Source organism: Geotrypetes seraphini, chromosome 1, assembly GCF_902459505.1.
Source record: "Geotrypetes seraphini chromosome 1, aGeoSer1.1, whole genome shotgun sequence".
NCBI lineage: Eukaryota > Metazoa > Chordata > Amphibia > Gymnophiona > Dermophiidae > Geotrypetes > Geotrypetes seraphini.
The window spans coordinates 334,598,080-334,618,881 of record NC_047084.1 but is presented as its reverse complement, the minus strand read 5'-3'; the positions used below and the strand labels follow the sequence as shown (position 1 = coordinate 334,618,881).

General features: G+C 42.8%; 1 protein-coding gene across 3 annotated transcripts in view; it reads left to right on the top strand.

Moving 5' to 3' along the window:
* The window catches only part of CCSER1 (coiled-coil serine rich protein 1), a 969,508-nt gene that overhangs the window by 209,602 nt on the left and 739,104 nt on the right, over positions 1-20,802 (top strand). For all 3 annotated transcript variants that reach the window (XM_033958815.1, XM_033958809.1, XM_033958799.1), the window contains one exon: positions 787-2,169. In XM_033958815.1, coding sequence (XP_033814706.1) covers positions 834-2,169 — 1,336 coding nt within the window. In that variant the 5' untranslated portion in view covers positions 787-833. The remainder of the gene's footprint in view (positions 1-786; positions 2,170-20,802) is intronic.

The window sequence follows — 20,802 nt, the reverse complement described above, 5'->3', positions numbered from 1 at the left end:
GGACAGAAATTAAGTGCTCTTCTTGTATATTTTATCACACACAGTCATGTATAATACAGCCTAGAATCACAGATTAACATCAGAAAAGTAATTGCCTAAAAGACCAATGATGAAAGCACCACCCCAGTAAAGGCACACAATAAGTTTGAGTAGTGCCTTGGGTGTATGAGGTCTTGTGAATAATTCAGTTATATTACAGAAGTCTGGTTTCTCTACATATTTGGATAAATAGGGTCATTTACCTGTCTGTTCCATCTTATGTCATTCTTGTGAAAATAGTTACTTTTCAATATTTAGGGGTCCTTTTATCGAGCTGCGGTAGAGGTTTAACGCACGTAATACTGTGCGTTAACCTGCCTGCCGCGCTAGCCGCTAACGCCTGCATTGTTTTTTAGCTGGCCGCGTGGATTAGCAGAAATGTCCAACGCACTAACCCCACTAGCGCAGCTTGATAAAAGGAGCCCTTAGTTTTCTTTTTTTTTGTAATTCTTTATTTAAATTTTCAAATAAACAACAATTGTGCTTAACAGGCAATATACGGTATTAATACATCCAATATTTCTTTTAGTAATCATAATAATTCAAAAATAATACAGAAATAAATCAATTTTCATTATTAGATCAATATATTAACAAAAAGGAAGTAAGCCATACTTTTTTTTAACATAGTCCTCAATAAAGGAGGAGCCCTTAGTTTTCCACTGTGACTTGTTCCTTATTTCATGCTAATGTTTTTTCAAAAATTGCATTGATGGGTGCTAACAATTTTTTTTTTTTTTTTTCCAGAGGGGCAAATTTGGACTTTATTTTATACTACACACCTTTGAGTCCTGATGGGGGACTCGGGGTCAAGGCGCTCTACTCTGGTCTCCAGATTGCCAATATTCCGGAAGAGTATTATCCGACGGCAGGGCTCTCTACCTTCCTCACCAATATCCAACAACATAGAGGGTGTCCACAGCTCTTCCCCTACCAGCACCAACTCAAGCTCAGGTAGTACAGAAAAACGCAGGAGCATATTTCGAACCCCTTCCCTTAGCTTCTACCAAAAGAAGGGGAGTGTAGAGAAACCAGACACCACTGGTCAGAATGTAAACATTTCTAATGGTGCTCAGCCAGTATGCAACGCTGTGCAGAAACTGAGTGTGGAGGAACATGTGAAGACTAAAGGGAGGACTTCAGTTTGTTTCTCTGGCTCATGCAAGAAAAAGTTAACAAGGTCTGTGACAGAGGATTTTGACAAGAAAAAGGAGTCTTTGGCTAGTAAGAATGTGTTCATAAACTGTTTAAGTTCTGGAAAGAACGAGAACGATGACTCTGGTTTCACAGAACAACAAAACCAACACTCAGGGAAACATTCCACAAGGAAACTTCTCCGTAGGTCGTTCTCATCACACAACAGATTTTCAAAGCCAGAAGTAAAAGGTCCATCGAATCCACTCGGGCAACACACCGAATGCTTAGCACTGACCTCAAAACCTGCAGACAGTGAACCTGCCGTAGTAAGACCCTCTTCCTTATCGTGTTCTGCTGAGATAACAGAATGCGCACAACAGTCTCCACCATCCCCGCTGTTTTCTACTGATCACACCACTGCTCCCCAGACTCCTTCAGAGTTTTTGTTGTTCATAGATGATTCTCTCTCGGAGACTGATGGTTTACCAAACAGTGGAAGTGCACCATTGCATATGGAGAATTTTGGCCATGCTATCTCTACCTCACAGATTTTCCTTAATTCTCCTGCTGGCCTCATAAAACAGATATCAGACCATGCTGACCACATAAAACCAATATTAGGCCATGCAGTAAACCTTTCTAACTTTGAAAATAGCATGTCTATGTGTGATAACCTAAAAAACAGCCAAGGATTGCATACCTCCCTGGGAATCTCAGAAGGGTTATTACCACCACCCTCTGAACTACTTGCTAGAGATGTGGGAGATAATGTTCCAGGAGAGGCAGAGTCGGAAACCTTTGTGGTACAAAATAGAGAATATTTACAACCCTCAGAAGACTCTCCCAAGACATATAGGTTACTGGAAAAACAGTGTGAAACAGCGATAACTGACCAAGTAAATGAAAAGTCTTTGCAAGAATCTAAACTCTTCTCAGCTGCTGACGATCAACACCATATGAAACGGCATAGTCAAGAGGCATGGCATGCAAGAGGTAAGACAATGTTTCTTCTTTTGCAATGTCTTGAAATAATTAAGGGCTCTTTTTACTAAGCTGTGGTAGAGGTTTCAACTGTGTCCCAAAGTGCTAAATGCTCTGATGCTGCTCCACGCTTATAGGAATTCTATGAGCGCTGGAGCAGCATCGGAGCATTTAGCGCTTTGGACCACTGTAGAAAACCTCTACCATGGCTTAGTAAAACACAGCGTAAGATGCTCATAATTGAGAAAAATAAAAATTAATTTGGCGATAGGCACGATTCTACAAAAAATAGATGCCTATTGCACGGTGCCTAGCGGGGCCAGACTCCAAAATAGGCATGTTGAGGGGTGGAGAAAGAATTAGGTGCCACTAGGCGTGATTCTCTAAAGCGTTGTTCTTCAACCTTTTGACACCTATGGACCGGCGGAAATAAAATAATTATTTTGTGGGCTGGCACGGGTCCGCGGACCGGCAATTGAAGAACATTAGGCTAAGTTGTGGGCCAGACCCCGCCCCTCTCCACCCAATCTCCGCCCCAGACCACGCCCCCATAATAGTACTAATTGTAACACCATTTTTTTTCATTCATTTTTCATATATACACACACACACACACAATATTATCATATTAATAACACACAATGGTTAACCACAAAATTAAACTACACAAAGTACACTTTATGCTTCTCAGTATTCATTCCTACCAGAACACAGATAACCTCATGCAAATATGGGACCAAAAACTAAAAAATACTAATATATACAAACAAACCCTAAGATGCAAGATGCTGCATGCAGTACAACCCCAGAGGAAAAGAAACAAATGCATTTCTTCCTGAACAGATAGCAGATGTAAATCACGTACTGTTGTTGTCTCCCTCCCTCCCTCCCTCCATGCTGTGCATTGCCTTCTGGTCTGCTCCCGCCTGGCCGTTTTATGCCGCCCCCTGGTGTTATCTTTGGGCCGGCTCCCAACTTCCTCAATGCTGTAGTGCACAAAGCTGTGGGCAGCAGCTCCTCGGGCGTCCTGCGCCTCATCTGGAAGCCTTCCCTTTCACGTTGCGACGTCAGAGAGAAGGCTTCTGGTTCAGGTACAGGACGTGCTTAGGAGCCTCTGCCCACGGCTTTGTGCGCTGCAGCACTAAGGAAGAGGGAGCCTGCTCGAAGATAACGCTGCATTGATCGTACCGTGGATCGGCGGCTGAAGAACACTGTCTGCGGACTGGCACCAGTCCACGGACTGACAATTGAAGAACATTGCTCTAAAGGACTTAAGCACCTATAATGTAGGCCTTTAAAACCCTGGCCTACATTACAGGTGCCTAAGTTTTAAGTTGGGCGTAATTCTGCAATAGGCGCCGAAGTGTGATTGACAAGAGATAGGCGCCTATCTTTTTAGATACCATTTATAGAATTTCTCCCTTAGTGCACACTAAAAGAGTCATTCCAAGAGTGGTCAACCATGGTCCTCAAGGACCACAAACCTATATGTATACAATAGAAAGAGTTCATGCAAATCAATCTCGTGTATATTCATTGTGGAAATCTTGAAAACCCGACTTGGTTGTGGCTGTCTAGGACCTTGGTTGTTCACCCTATTATAACAGGACATCTTTGTAGAAAGTTCAAAAAGGTTACCTATGTTATAAAGGCATTAGAGGATCCTTTATAGTTTATAGCAGTGGTCTCAAACTCGCGGCCCGGGAGCTACATGCAGCCCGCCAGGTACTATTTTGAGGCCCTCGGTATGTTTATCATAATCACAAAAGTAAAATAAAACAGTTTCTTGATCATATGTCTCTTCAGCTATAAATTAAAATATTATTATTAAGACTTAGCCAAAAGGAAAGATTAATAAACTCTAAAGAGTTTTACCTCATGCAAAATTGTCATTTCTTTAATAAGACATTAACTATTTTTTCTGAGGCCCTCCAAGTACCTACAGATCCAAAATGTGGCCTTGCAAAAGGTTTGAGTTTGGGACCACTGGCTTATAAGGTACCAGATTCGGCCTCAATAGCACACAAATGATTATCAGTCAGAGGTACGAATAAATATATGCATAAATTCTACACATGTACCTGCATATTTTCTAAAATATACACATGCAGGCATCTCAACTTCACGTGTCTTTCACCCAAATTATACCTTATGAGCACATGTGTGCAGATCATGTAAGAGGAAATGATTTGTGTTACTTTTAATGTGTTTAGGCGATGGCACACTGTATAAAAGCCCTTTTTCTGTGGGTAAAACAGGCTGTGCATTCAGAAAAGGGTCGATAAAACTACCCCCTAAGCTTTCTATCCTAATCTATTCTGCAATTTCTATTCTGCCTGTGTCCTTTGGATTCAAGCAGATCACAAAAAAAAGAGATCCATGGCATATTTAGGGAGAAATTACAGCCAGTTTTCAAAATACTATCTTAAATAGGGTTCACTTTTACTAGACAGCGGATTATTACAAAAAAACACTACCAGTATTAATCATTTTGTTAATGCTACTAGACATATGCAGCACTGTATTGGAAAAAAAACCCAAACACTCCCACTAATTGGCAAGGACTAAAAAAGATGGTGGGAATGACGTCACAAGCAGATGGCATGGCAGCACAAAATCCTTTATTGGAGACACTGGAGTATCTACCATCATCCTCACCGTATTTTGTGTTTGAATTAGGTTTGTTTATTATGCAGCAGGACTCCTGAGGAAGGTTCTTTAGCCGAAACATGGTCTGTGTTAGGCCAACAGCCGAGGCCCTACTTTGTTCCATTTTGTTCTCCAATGTCTCCAATAAAGATTTTGTTGCTGCCATCCTGGTTAACTTGTGTGGTCATTTCCCCTAGCCTTTTTGTGTCCTTCGCACTGTACAGAAAACCATAAAAGTGGTCCTGCTGAACAGAGCTTAGAATCTATCCAAGCCAGACAATCAGGACAAATAAGAGATTAGGGAGTTTGATTTATTATGGGAATTAGTAATAGAACATGAGTAAAAATCTGGCAAATAGGATTTAAAAGCAGGCTCAAAAAGGTGCATTTGAACAGAGCCAGAGATGGAGTACGATGAACCGACTCAGGAAATCTATTCCAGGCATACGGTACAGCAAGACGGCAGGAATGGAGTTTGGAGTTGGCGGTGGAGGAGAAGGGTGCAGACAAGAGTGATTTACTTGATAAATAGAATTCCTGAGAAGGGGTGTATGGAGAGATAAGAAAGGAGAGTGTGGCCTAGTGGTTAGAGTTGCTACTTCAGCACCCCGAGGTTGTGAGTTCAGTCTCAGCCTACTCCTTGTAACTCTGGGCCGGGGCAGATAGGGAAAATATCTAAGAGCCTGATTACTATTCAATGTAGTGTAAACCACTTTGGGCAAATCTTTTCATGAAAAAGCAGGAAATTAAATCCCAATAATAAAATAAAAATACTGAGGAGCTATAGAATGAATCCACATGTAAGAGGAGTTTGAATTGGCTAGAGAGGCAGGAAAGTGAACATGAGGAGAGAGGTTATGCGAGTGTAGCGACACAAATGAAAAAGAAAATGAAACAATTTCATTTTGTTTTACAATTATACAGTCTAACAGTCATATATAGTTTTAACAAGCATGCTACTCCTTATTACCAAAAATTACACTGGCTCCCAATTGAGGCTAGAGTTTTATTCAAATTCGCATGTATTTGCTTCAAATCAATCTTTAGTATGTTCTCAGGATACCTTGTTTCCCATTTCTCTTTAAATCACTCCAATAAGCCCACACGTAGAGTCCAGTTACTCACATATCCTACTGTCAAATCGTGTCGTTTGAAGAGATTTCTCGAGAGAACTCTCTCTTTCCAGGCAGCCAAAATGAACGTCTGGTTTGGCAAAATCATGCCAGGAGTCTCATCCTATTATTTTTTTAGAAAACTATTAAAGACACAACTATTTGACAAATTTGTAACCCAAGCTTCCTAATTCTTTTTAAATATAACATGTATTGTGTACATTCTAGAAATTGATGCATCTTTTTGAACTGTATATTCGCTGGATGTTCAGCCTTATCTGCTGTGAACCGCCTAGAACCATTCGTGGTCTGGCGGTATATAAGAATAAATTATTATTATTAAAAACACTGCCTCCCCCCCACACACAAACACTTAGCCAGCCGTGAACAGCTCTTGGCTGGCTAAGTACCATTACCACTTAACTAGCTATTTGCTGATATGCAGCAGAAGACAGCCGTTTACAATTAATTCAAAATACTGCAATAAAACTCATTTATAAAATAGGCAAATATGATCATGTTACTCCACTTCTGAAAGATGCACACTGGCTACCAATCGCGCACCGCATAACCTATAAAGTCATCCTGCTTATTTTCAAAATAAATCTCACAAACCAGCCTCTATTTCTTCATAAACTACTTATCCCCCATAGCTCTCCACGAATTCTGAGGTCTACAGACCAAAAACTATTACGAATCCCTTCTATCAAAGAATTTTATAATACTCGAAAAATAAATTTTACAGTTGTTGCCCCTACACTATGGAATGCTTTACCTCAACAACTTAGAGAAGAACAACATTTAGATAAATTCAAGATCAATTTGAAGACATTTCTATTTCAGGATGCATTCTCTCTGTCTTAGTTTTATTTTTTATTTTTATTTTTATTTTTCTTATTTAATTTTATTTTTATTTTTTATTTTTTTATTTTTTTTCTTCCTCTTCCCTCTTCTCCCCATCTACTTTATTCATAAACTCTTCCGAATCCAATTCATATATCCAACCGCTTTAAAAAAGCGATCCTACCCAAATTGTTTTTTTCCCATCCCTACTTCTCCCTTTCTTCTCTAAAATATGTAACTTTCCCCCTCCCTCTCCCTCTTATCCACACGTTCATGTTAGTCAAATTATGTTTTAAATGTTCACTCACTACATTTTATATCTAAACTTTTATAAATCTTATTGTAAACCGGCCAGATACTTTGTGATGGTCGGTATATTAAAAAGTCAATAAACTTGAAACTTGATAAACTATCTCTTGCTGAATATCTGGCTTCCTGGATTGGCCAGTGACCTGCTATGTTGCATGACATAGCTGGTCCCCACCAATATTCAGCATCTGACCAGCTAAGGCTAGCCACTAGATAGAACCGCCTAAAAAGCATGTGCTTCTTTTGCCCTTATGTCTTAGGAGGCCTGCAGCTGAATATAGGCATGCAGTGGTGTGGTGAGAGGCACCCCTCCTTACCCTCCCCTCCGCCCTCCCCCGCTCCTTCCCTGCTCCCCCCTGCTGCACATGCGCCCCTCTTCCCTTCCCCCGTTCCTCTCTCTAGTTATTCACCGCCACGAGTAACAACCTCAATGTGCTCCTCATGACCCCGTCGGCTCTCCCGTTGATATCACTTTCTATGCGAGGCACCCAGAAGTGATGTCAGCGGGAGTGCTAACGCGGTCACAAGGAACACGATGATGTTGCTTATGACGGTGAACAACTAGATGTATAGGGCGAGGGGAGGAGTGGGAAGAGGTGGAGGGGCAGAGAGGAGGAGGGCACTGGTGCCCCCACCAACATGGTGCCTGGGGAGGACCACCACCCTCGTGCCCTACCCCCCTTACTATGCCACTGTAGGCAAGGCTGGCTAACTTTGAGCCTCCAAACTTTGACCCAAATATTCAAAGCTGGTGGCCAGATATGACCCCCGCATTGAATATCCGAGATTGCCGCAGACGGAGGGAGGTAACCAGGCTGCCTGCCGTGATCTGAATATTGGGGCCACTAGAGTCTATTACTAAAGTGTGCGAAACAGTCATTGCTGGACTTAAACTTGGTGAGACCCTAAGCTATATAAAGCTTGGAGACCCCTTGTTAATAAATTACACCATATCGTATACCCTATAAAAAATTACCTCCTCTTTTACTAAGGTGCATTATGCTTTTTAGCTCGCGGTAAATATTAGCGCACTCTAATCATGTGCTAAACGCTAACATGTGTATGTTATCTTATGGAAACATTAACGGTTAGTACATGCGTTGATTTAGCACGCGCTAAACATGCGCTAAAACACTTAGCACACCATTGTAAAAGAGGGCATAAGTAAATAGAATTTTTAAAATAATTTTAATGTGCATTGATATACTGTATAAATATATATAAGGGAACCACTGAAAAGTTCTCAGCCCAACCAAGAAGAGAATGATGTGGAGCCATGAAACTTATGAGTTATTTCACACTTTTCTTGACACTTTTTGTTTCAATGACATGAACTGAAATGACAAAGTTAGTAGTTTGGATCACATTTATTAATATCCTCTATAATAAAGCCCTAAGCACAATGGCATGATCCCTGCCTCCGTGATTTGTGCATCCATGGCCGTGTTCGATTTGTGGCGCACGCAGCGGTTTGCGGCACACACGGCAGTTTGAGCGATGGTTTGTCTCCTGCGGTGTGGTGGTAGTGATAGGTGGCGGGGAGGGCAATGGCAGGTGGGTGTCCTTCGGCCTGGACGAGACGGACAGGGTGCAGGTGCTGTGAAGCGTCCGGCTGTCAGAAGAGGTGTTTAGTCGAATGAATCCTCCCATGCTGGTAAGAATTACATGATGTAAAGAAAGCGGAAAAATGCTGCTATTGCTGCACAGGGAAGTGGAGGGGGAGAGGGAAAGAGGGCTGCTTGGGCGGAGGGATGTGCTGGGGGCAGATAGCAATCTTGCTTTGCTCGGGGGGGGGGGGAGACAGAAGGGGCCACGGAGAGACAGGCAGGCATGGCACAACAGGGAGAGACAGGCAGGCAGGGGGCCAAGGAGAGGACAGAAAGAAAGACAGACTGGGCCAGGGAGAGAAATAGACAGGGGGCCAGAGAGACAGACAGACAGAAAGTCAGCGGCCAAAGAGAGACAAAGAATAAAAACAGACAGCGGCCAAGGAGAGAGAGAGAAAGAAAGACAGAGAGAGAAAGAAAGACAGCCAGCCAGTGGCCAAGGAGAGAGAGAAAGAAAGAAAGACAGACAGACAGACAGGGGGCCAGGGAGAGACACAGACAGAAAGAATGACAGACAGACAAAGGGGCCCATGGAGAGAGAGAGACATAACATAACATAACTTTATTCTTCTATTCCGCCACAATCAAACAATTTCTAGGCAGTTTACACAGAAGAGAACTGGACAATCAGCGAAATACAAAATATTAGTAATAAAGTACAACATGTTACCTAGAGTATAGACAATGTCAAATTTTTTTCATGAATAAAACTTCAGTTAAAAAATGAATTTATCAAATAGTACATTCTTAATTTCTTTTTGAAATGCGCCATAAGACAGCATGGCTTCACTAATATAATTACCCAGCCAGGACTGTTTTTATTTGCTTGAAATGCAAGCATCCTATCCAAAAAAGACCTGTATCTACAGCCAGTGATCTTTGGGTAGGCAAATAAATTGCAATTTCTGGTTATCCTCGTAGGGCTATATAGCACGAAATATGATAGAAGGTAGGTAGGGGGCCAATCCCCAAACCAGCTTAAAGCAAATACAAGAGAACTTAAATATTACTTGTGCTTCTACTGGCAGCCAGTGTAGCATTCAGTAGAAAGGACTGATATGATCATTTTTTTTCAGCCCAAATATCAGACAGATAGCCGTATTCTGCACTATTCTCAGTTTTCTCAGTATTTTCTTTTGGTACTTCCAAATAAACAACGTTGCAATAGTCCAGTATAGATAACACCAATGCCTGCACCAATAGTCTAAAGCAGGGGTGTCCAACCTTTTGGTTTCCCTGGGCTGCAATGGCCGAAAAAAAATGTTTCTGGGGCCGCGCAAACTCTGCAGCAAGACAGAGGAGGAAGCCGGCAAGATGGTAAACACCTAGGGGCAGCAGAGGAAAACACTGCATGACCCTCGACTGGGGCCGCACAAAATACTTCACGGGGCCGCAGGTTGGACACCCCTGGTCTAAAGGATGGAGGATCAAAATATTTTTTGATGGTCTTTAGTTTCCATAGCGCAAAAAAGCACTTATTCACCACTAAGGGCTAGATTCACTAAGCAAACTGATCGTGTACCGATCGGTTTGTGAACCCTTTGCGACCAAATTTCCCTCCTGCACTATTTACCAAAGCCTATAGCGATCTGATCCCGATCTTCCCATGCAAATTAGTAAAACCCCATGCAAAATAGCCAAGCGATTGATTCATTAACAATTGCTTGGCTATTTTGAGTCGGGTTATACCACTGACAAACCCGACTGCTGCAGACCTGTCGGAGTTACCTACAGGTCTGCAGGTTTTTTTGACAGGCATGCTTGTCTTTTTTATTCATTTTTTCCCATGGCGCCTCAGCCAATCAGATGATGCACTGGGGCAGGGCCTAAGACCGCTATTGGGCGGCAGCCGGCCGGAGCAACAGGATCAGGAGGACTTTGCTCCTGCTTCTGAAGAGTGGCAGAGCAGGAGAGTCCGGGCCCCCCTCTTGCTCCCGAAGATGGGAGCCTCGAAGGAGCAGAAGGGACCCGGCACCCCTCATGCTCCCAAAGATGGGAGCCTGCCAACGAAGGATCGAAGGAGCAGGAGGGACAGGGCCCCCCTCCTGCTTCCGAAGATGGGAGCCTCGAAGGAGCAGGAGGGACCGGGCACCCCTCCTGCTCCCAACTATTTCAAAGGTACCGGGGTGGCTGGGCCGGGCCTGACCGCCTGGGCTAACCAGGGGTGGGCCGGGGGAAGGGAGGACTAGGAGCAGGAGGGACCGGACCCCCTCCTGCTCCTGAAGATGGGAGCCGAGAAGGAGAGACCGGGCACCCCAGCTGCTCCCAACTATTTCAAAGGTACTGGGGTAAGTGGGCCGGGCCTGACCACCTGGGCCGGCCAGGGGTGGGCTGGGGGGTGGGAGGACTAGGAGCAGGAGGGACTGAGCACCCCTCTTGCTCCCAACTTTTTGGTGCCGGGGTGGGTTGTCCATGCAGGAAGGGGGGCAAGGGCCGGTGTCGAGCAGGGCTGGAGTGTCGGACTGGTGCCCGATCTATCTTCCCTGCTTGCTGGACTCTCCTACTCTCTGCCGCCGTTCTCCACAGTGCAGGACCACAGGCTTGCACTGCTGGGAATGGTGGCAAAGAGCAAGAGAGTCCGGGAGTAGGCAAGGGAGATCTGGGCAGAGCAGGGCAGGCAGGAGAGATTGGGGCCTGTGGGTGGTGTCGGACAGGGCCGGTATGTCGGACCGGTGCCCGATCTCTCTTCCCTGCTCGCCGGACTCTCCTGCTCTCTGCTGCTGTTCCCCGCAGTGCAGGCCCGCTTTATAACCATGGGCTTGCACTGCAGGGAACAGTGGCAGAGAGCAGGAGAGTCCGGGAGCAGGCAAGAGAGTTCTGGGCTGGGCTGAACCCTGACAGCAGTGACAGGAGGCTGATTGTTCAGTCTTCTTCTGTTGTAAACCACCTAGACATTGTTTGATTATGGAGGTATAGAAGAGAAAAGTTATGTTATGTAGATAGCGGCTAAGGAGAGAGACAAAAATAAAGACAGACAGAAAGCAGCCAAGTAGAGAGAGAGACAGAAAGAAAGACAGACAGCGGCCAAGGAGAGAGAGAGACAGAAAGAAAGACAGACAGCGGCCAAGGAGAGAGAGAGACAGAACGAAAGGCAGATAGACAGCGGCCAAGGAGAGAGAGAGAGAGAAAAAAAGAAAGAAAAAAAATGACAGACAGACAGCGGCCAGGGAGAGAGACAGAAAGAAAGAAACAAACAAAGACAGACTGCAGCCAAGGAGAGAGACAGAAAGAAAGCACTACTGCTGGACAGGGGGAGCAGACAAGGGGTGGTGATGGACAGCTGAGGAGAGAGAGACAGAAAGACAGACAGCGGCCAAGGAGAGAAAGAAAGACAGACAGACACATCTATTCTAGCCCCCGTTAATGTAACGGGCTTAAAGACTAGTATGTAATAATGTAAAAATCAGAAAACTAATCCTGAAAACTGAAAATTTATGCTTAAAATATTACCTAAATTCTTTAGGTATGAAGCTATTTTAAAAGAACAGATGAAAGTAATTCCACCTGTTGAACATTTAAATAAGTTTGATTAAAAGCCAATAACATTTTCAGAGCCCCCGCCCCCCCCCCCAAAAAAAAAAAAAATCTGAACTTTTGTGAGGCTCCTGCAGATTCTTGGGCCTTAAACTGTAGCTTATTTAGCTTATAGGGAAATCATTTGTGCACACAATCATTACCATGCAGACATGTCATTGCACAATCATGTATTTACCTGATAAATTCATCCTGTGTTATGGAGTAGGAAATGGATGGCTTACGCATGGGCATGGAGTGTGCATTGCACTAATTGCAATGGTGCTTTAATCTATGATGTGTTGTACTTCCATAGCATGGATGCATTAACTGGGGCTGGAACTCTCTTAGGTGTATTCAGATAAGCTATCCAGATAGTAGCTGAATCTCTCCATTATTTGACTTATAACTTATACTGCCATTTTAAAAAGTTGCGATACGTAATGAACTTCTAGATCTTGTCAAAGTAAAATGGTCAGCAAGGTAGTTAGGTGCCAAATGTGTGAGACCTTAGAACACTGACATCCAAATTTAAAAAATACTCTGGCCTCAATAGGAAACCAGTGCAACTTGTGATAATAAGGTATCACATGGTCTGACTTTTTAAGATTAAAAATTAAATGAATTGCCATATTTAGTATTATACATAATCTGCAAAGATTATTTTGATAACCAGAAGGGACGAGGTGCTGAATTGGTTCCGTGGCTTCCTTATATCCCGCACTTATCAAGTACGTTTTAATTATGAATTTTCAGATACCTGGAGCAATCCATCCGGTGTGCCACAAGGGTCTCCGCTATCTCCATTGCTCTTCAACGTCTACATGTCCTCACTAGGCACGCAGCTAATCCAGTTAGGGATAAAACTATTTAGTTATGCAGATGATTTTACGATCATCATCCCATTCGTTAATTCTATCTCTGAAACTATTCCTAAAGCTTCAGAAGCCATAAACATGATGGAGCACTGGATGACAACCATTAAGCTAAAACTTAATTCAGAAAAGACAACTTTCTTCGTTGGATCGCCACATCCGCTTGACACCAAATCACCACTATGTATCAATAATCTTAATTACTCTAGGTGTAACTTAATTACTCTAGGTGTAACTTTGGATCAGTGCCTATCCATGAGAGACCAGGTGGACTCCTTGATCAGAAAGGGATTTTTCACTCTGGAAACTCAGATCCATTAAAGCTTATTTCAATACAGCGGCATTCAGAACCCTAGTCCAATCCCTCGTACTGAGTCTACTTGACTACTGTAACATCGCCTATTTAGCAATTTCCCAAAAGAACATGCAGCGTTTACAATTGATGCAAAATGCAGCGGTCAAACTGATCTTTGGGCTGAGGAAGTTTGACCACGTGACACCCTACTACCGGCAGCTGCATTGGCTGCCAATGGAGGCGCGCGTAAAGTTTAAATTTGCCTGCTTCTGCTTCAAAGCACTACATGGACTTGCCCCTAAATATATAACTGACCTTTTCGTCTTCTCAGCCAACAGACACAAGAGAAGCTCACATTCCAACTTCGTTTCTCCCTCAGTGAGAGGTTGTAAATTGAAAAAACACCATGAACATCTTCTCTCGCACCAAGCAGCATCATGGGGTAAAGACCTAGAACAATTGCTTTCAGCCACCACTTATGAGGAATTTGGGAAACGTCTGAAAACACACCTGTTCCTAAAGTATCTAGACAACTGATCCTCTCTTCTCTCTCCCCTCTATAGCGATTAACTTGTTCTATTGATCACTCTCTCCTCAAAAATGGATTTCCTGTCCTATTAACCCTCTTTCTTCCTCCCCTCTTAAAGTCAATCAATTTGTACCTTTGCTTAATCTTTGTAAACCGCATAGAACTTCACGGTATTGCGGTATATAAGCTGTTATTATTATTATTATTACTTAAGACTAATGACTGCACCAGTAGTTTGAACGGGGTTACATCAATAGCTCGCAATTTCCAAAGCATATAGAAACTTTTTCGAACCAAAACATCAGTCTGCATTTTCATTGACAAATTCCTATCCAAATGAACCCCCCAAATTCTAATAGTGAAGTTGATTAGATATGACGTTTCATTGAAAATTAAGCCATCTTCTGAATAATTGGTTGGAGTGGCAAGAAAAATTTTGTCACGTCGGAATTAAGCTTTAGCTTAAATTTTGACATCCATTGTTCGACATTGAGTATTGTAGTATTAATAGTCTGCATAGCTTGAGAGAATATGGAAAAAAACCTTGGAATCACAATGGTGATGTCATCTGCATAACAGAAGTTAGATGCCCAATGGGGGAGGGGGGTGGCAGTTAGGTGTCTATTTCACTTAAGCACTAACTTACAGAAGTGTGCCCAATGTTTTAGCAAAGGAGGTGTATATGTGGGTGAGACATGGGTAGGCCACACACTCAGGTACCACACTACAATCATTGCGCAAAAAGGCCAACACTTAGGTGCTGATATTTACATGGTGTTGGCGCCAAATGCCAACTTACGCTCTGTTCTATAACAGAATCTGGGCACCCATTGTCATTAAAGAATACACAGATTCTGGGCATCTAACTTTTGGTGCTCTTTATAGAATTGCCAGGCACTCACTGAAGCAGTAGCCAGATTTCAACCCCAGCCACTACTAGTTAAACCCTGGAACTCATTGTCAGAGGATTTGGTTAGCATAACTGAGTTTAAAAAAGGTTTGGACAAGTTCCTGGAGGAAAAGTCCTTTGTATGCCATTGAGACAGACATGGGGGAAGCCATTGTTTGCCCTGGGATTGGTAGCATGGAATGTTGCTACTATTTGGGTTTCTGCCAGGTACCTGTGACCTGGATTGGCCATTGCTTGAAACCAGTATGGCTATTCTTATGTCTTATGTCCAGATACTGATGTTTAATTCCTCTGGAATCTCAAAAGAAAATGAATGAAAATATTCTGTGCACACACCCTTAGAACACCCCACCAGCAGTTTTAAAGGAAATGAAATATTCCTTGTTTATTATCCTCACATAACTGATGCTATAAATATTTTTTCAACCAGTATGCATTAAAGCACCATAAAGCAGTTATGAATATACCTGTGGGTACTTTATAAACTATTTTTACATTAAGACACATTTATGGAATAAATCGGCCTGCCCTCATGTTACTGAACTGTCTGTTTTTCTTCCTGAGATACACTGCAAATGAAATAAGTCAGCTTGGGAGTTTCAGTGAAACCTGCAATTTAATTGCTTGAAATCCCGTGTGAGTTTTCTAATATTATTCATTGTCAGTGACCTGTAGGCATCAACAAAATTAATTATTTCTGTCAGTTCAATATCCTATGAACCAAATCTTTATTTTTTAAAAGGGATAAAATCAGTGGAAACAAGTTGCATTACAGAACGCAAACTCTCTTGGAGCGTGTCACAATATTTTGATGCCTAGTTTTCAGTGAATGCCAGTTGTTTTATGAATACTATTTTCATAAAGCTAACTTCCCTCCAAAAGCAGATTAAGCTGATCTTGGTAAAGAACTGCCGTTGCAGCAGTCCCTTTGTGGGAATACTATTGCAAGTCATGTGACCGGATCATTGGCAATCTACTTAGAAACTGAATCACTAAAGCTCGGCAAGCCACGCTCCATTACACATGGGTTAATATGCAAGTTAATTGCCATGAGCATCATTACTTCTAATGGGACTGATTCACTTTCATATTGAGCACATTATTTATTTATTTATGCTTGATTAACCATCTTCCCCCCACCCCCCCCCAAAAAAAATCATGGTCGTGTACAATTATCATATTTAAATGCACATGCACACAAAAATATAACATAGACACTGCATAAACTTGCCAGATTTAATTACCCTACCTCCCAATTGATAGCCCTCTTATTCTCCTATCAGTTCTCAAATACTTAAGACAACAATCATACCTTCTAACATCTTTCTAAAAACTAAATAATAATAATAATAACTTTATTCTTCTATACCGCCACAATCTTGCGACTTCTAGGCGGTTTACAATCAAGAGAGCTGGACATTCAGCGAGTTACAATGTACAGATAGTCAGAGGAAATACAGAGTGCAGAAACATTTAGGAAGCAGAATTATAGATATACAATTTGCTGAGCGAGGGTATAAGGTATACAGATTGGAAGAAATTTCCAAGTGGGCCTGTTAGGAGAAGGCCATGCAATTCAAAAAGTACAGCGAAAATTACAATATGATAATAATAACAATTTGTATATATACTAAACAATTTTCTAACTGCACCTCTATGGGGATAGCATTCCATAAGGTAGGAGTCATGCTTCAAATGCCTCATCCAGGTTTCATTAAGCTTAATGAGAAGGAATGGACAGTTCCTCAGTAAGTACGTAACAGTTTCTAATCACATTACCACATTCTCATGAATTGTCAGCCATATTATGAGAAAATTGTAGGACCATAAGCAACCTTTAAATTTGTCCCAAACTACCTCACATTTTACCTATGGGCTCCTTTTACAAAGGTGCACTAGCGTTTTTAGCGCCTGCATTGGATTAGTGCGCGCTAGCTAGTGCGCGGGGCATTTTAGCGTGCGCTATTCCGCGCGTTAAGGCCCTAATGCACCTTTGTAAAAGGAGCCCTATATCTTATCTACACGAGGTAGAACATATTCAGACTAGAGAGTTGCACGGGGACAGAAATCCCACCCGTCCCCGCCAGGATCTTCTCTGTCCCTACCTGTCCACATCAGGATCCTCTCCGTCCCCACCCATCCCCGCAAGGAATTCCCTCCATTCCCGCCCGTCCCCATAAAAAGCAGCAATTACTTCTGACAGGATCATCAATTCCACAGTTTCTTTTGTGTTTGCACTGCTGTTCTCCTAGTGGAATCTCTGGTGGAACCCTTTTTTTGTTTTCTGTTCAGGTAATTAACTTATAAACCCCCTCTTTTACTAAGGCTGACGTGTCTATTATATTCTATGGACGCATTAGCACTTAGCGCATGCTAAATCGGCTAGCTCGCCTTAGTAAAAGAGGGGGTTTATAAGTTAATTACCTGAACAGAAAACAAAAAGAGGGTTCCACCAGAGATTCCACTAGGAGAACAGCAGCGCAAACACAAAAGAAACTGTGGAATTGATGATCCTGATGAAATCTTTATTTGAAAAAAAGTGCAGATGAATTCAAAAATAAAACACAATGTGAAAATATAAAACACAGTAAAAGATTTCATCAGGATCATCAATTCCACAGTTTCTTTTATGTTTAAGTTAATTACCAGACTGCCGGCTGCCAAATCTTCCTGCTTCTCTGAAGCAACGCCTCATGCCTGCTGTGCTCACTGCTGCTCCGTCCTCAGCTCGGGTCTAAAAAAAAAAGCTCGGTTCCTTGTCTCCTGCCTTCTCAGGTCACTCTTTTCTAGTTTGAGACGAATCTCACCAGTATCAGGGCCTTTGGGAGGCTGGGCAGATCACTAAATAAGTGTCTTCCCGCTATAGCCTTGCCGACCAATCAGCAAGCAAGGCTTCCAGCTGTGTACATGCTGAGCAGTGAGCTCAGAATGTAAACAGCTGAGAGCCTTGCTTGCTGTTCCCGCCCCACCGTGGGGGGGGGGGATATTAGGGGGGGTGCGTTGAGGGAAGGAGGGCCTGGGATCCCTCCTGCCCGTATCTTAGCGGGTGTTGTAGGGGGTTCACGGTTTCGCCGGGGCAGGAGGGCTTGGGCTCTCTCCTGGCCAGATCATGTCGGGGAGGGTGGGGGTTGTTCGGGCAGGAGGGATTGGGCTCCCTCCTGCCCGATCCGATCGGGGGTGGGGGGTGGATCGCGGCAGGGGAGTTGAGCCATCTCTCCTGCCGGTATAATTTCTGGGGGTGGGTGGGGGGGGAGTGGATTCTGTAACCGGTGGTTTTTTTTGACAGACACTGGTTACAGAATCCAGCTTTTAGGCGAAGGACTGACTCCTCCTTCGCCTAAAAGGTCTGGGTTTGGGTTTTTGGGACTTAGGCTTTTTTTGGGTTCTTTATTCTGTTGTAAGTGTAGACGTAGTGATGGTCTGGATGTTTAAACAGCTGAACGTAGAGGCAGGCCATTATAAAATAAACCCATCTTATTGGACGTTTTTTTTGAGAATGGACATTTTCCCTGCTTCTACTTTCAGCGTTTAGTGTCTTAGGCCAAAAGGGGACTGTTTTTTTTTATTATGCCCCTCCACACCTCATTTCCAACTGGTTGAGAATATTAAAAGAAATGCACTACTCACACAGTGGCTGCAGTTCAGAGCAAGTGGACGTGTTCGATACACAATTTTGACATCATCAACATGCACCTAGATGGCAGAAATGCCACTAATAAAATAGGAATATGTGTTGGGGTATCTGACCATACTTGAAATTTGAACCAATGACCTTTGGAAACCAGAAGCAGTGACTTTAACCAGTGAGCCACAGACTTTTTTAGGTAGAGATTCTTTGCAAGGTGATATGATACGTTAGGAGATCCTAGCTATCTTAGAGTAAAGTAAAAATAAGTTTCCCTTTGGTATCCTGGAAAAGGCAGAGTGCAAATGTAAATGGCAAAGTCCACAATCCATACTCTCTTATGAGAGCAAAAAGAAGCTGTTAAGGTATTGGGGAGGGGGGAGTTGTGTGGATTTGAACCCATAACCTTTGGATCAAGGAAGCAGCACCTTTAACCACAGAGCTACAAGTCTTTCATTTCAGGCAGGGGTTCCTATTATTCTATACAGGTATTCTGCCATCTAGGTGCATTTTGATGATGTCAAGATTGTGCATCAGACATGTTCACTTGCTCTGAACTACAAGCCATTCTCTGTGAGTAGTGTATTTCTTTTAATGTTCTTAACCTGTTGAAAATGAGGTTTAGTATGCAATCTATATATTTTTTCAAATGCTTTGCTTCAATAAAGAAGAACACCAGATTCATCTGGTGTGATATAGCATTAGCTGAGCTGATGTCACCGGTGGGTAATATTTATTGAATGATGGTGTGGATAAAATGGGAGGGGGGACAGAGGGTGAGGGGAATATATGAGGTGTTATCAAGGGTCTGTAGAATAAGGATTGACAATTTTATAAGAGGAGGTAAGAAAGGGTTAATAAACAGAGCTTGTAAGAAAGAAAAATGATTAGGGAGGTTTCTAAGGTGATGGGGTGGGGCAGTCACGTGATTGGTTGGATGTTGTGGCAGGCTGGAGTGAATTCTGTGAGGAAAGGGGAACAGCAGAGTAGTCTCTTCAGGAAAAGATTATCCCACCCTCCCTCCCATCCATTTGTGCTGGTGTTATGTTTTGTGTCAGTGTTGTGGGGTGGGGGGTGTACATGTTATATGTCGACTTGGGTGGGTTTGGTGGAGCTTATGGAGTTGGGGGAAGGTGATCACAGCTTTGGGTGGGGCGGAAAATGAGGTTTGGCCCAGTTGGATCTGGGAGATGAGCAGTTAATAAATAAATAAATGTGACACTCGTATGCGATACCGCTGCGAGGGGAAGCATGACCTTGCGTCACCGTGGATCATGTTTGGGGGGAGGGGAAGCATGACCTTGCGTCACCGTGGGCCATGTTTAGGGGAATGTTATAAATTTAAAGACTTAACGGGAGCTAGTTTCGACACCGAATAGCTCCCTTGGGGTGTGTGAAATATGCATTGGGGGTTTGTTGGTTTTTGGACACAGATAATATTCAGATAGATAATAAAGCTGCGGCCAAATATTTATTCCAATAAAACTGAGTTGTGTGATTATTGATTGATGGTGATTAGCTTTCAGTTGCAGGTGACGGGAATGCAAATGCTAATGTTATGCATTAACAAATATCTTTTGCTATTAGTAGTAAAGAGGAGTCCTCTTTAAGCTAAAAAATAGAAGGTAAAGTATCAATATATATATATATTTTTTCATGTGCTTTGTTTAAGTGATAGATTACTAAACATATTTTGAGCTTAATATCAACCTGGAGTCCCGTTCACCTATAAAAGGGTGCCTAACTGATGCCTAACTGATATCTAAGTCCCGTTCCCCCTAACTAGCATCTACCTAGCGCCCAGCTCGCGTCCAAAAGTAGACCTGGTTTTTCAATGCCTACATTTTAGGCATTAGGTAGACGCGTTTGGGCGCTGAACGACATACGATTCTGAAAATGGATGTCCACATCACAGCCACTCCCACACCACACCTACGCCATGCCCCCTCCTATTTTTTAGGCGCAGCTTTTTCTGATGGGTGTCCACGAAATTGTGGACGTCTATTTGTAGAATTGCGTCCAGCATTTGGACGTCTAAGTTCCAATTAATGCTTGTTAAAATCATTAATTGGACTCATTATCTCCTTTATTTGGATGCCTAAGTCGATGGACATCCACATTCTAGATGACTAAAGTTAGACGTTCTTTACAGAATCTAGGCCTCCGTGTCATAGTAGCTGTTTGGAATAACAGATGTTTATGAATGGTCTTGCAATCCTGTCCAGATGTGGAGTGTCAGCTATTCTTTTTCATAGGTCCTCTGAAACTTCTTTTGATTGTGACTTTTATAGTGAAGACAAAACTCATCAACTTTAGGACCTTTATGTAGGACAGGATGCCAAAACTCTGTCGTCTTAGTGGTTTAATATGGGTGTGCA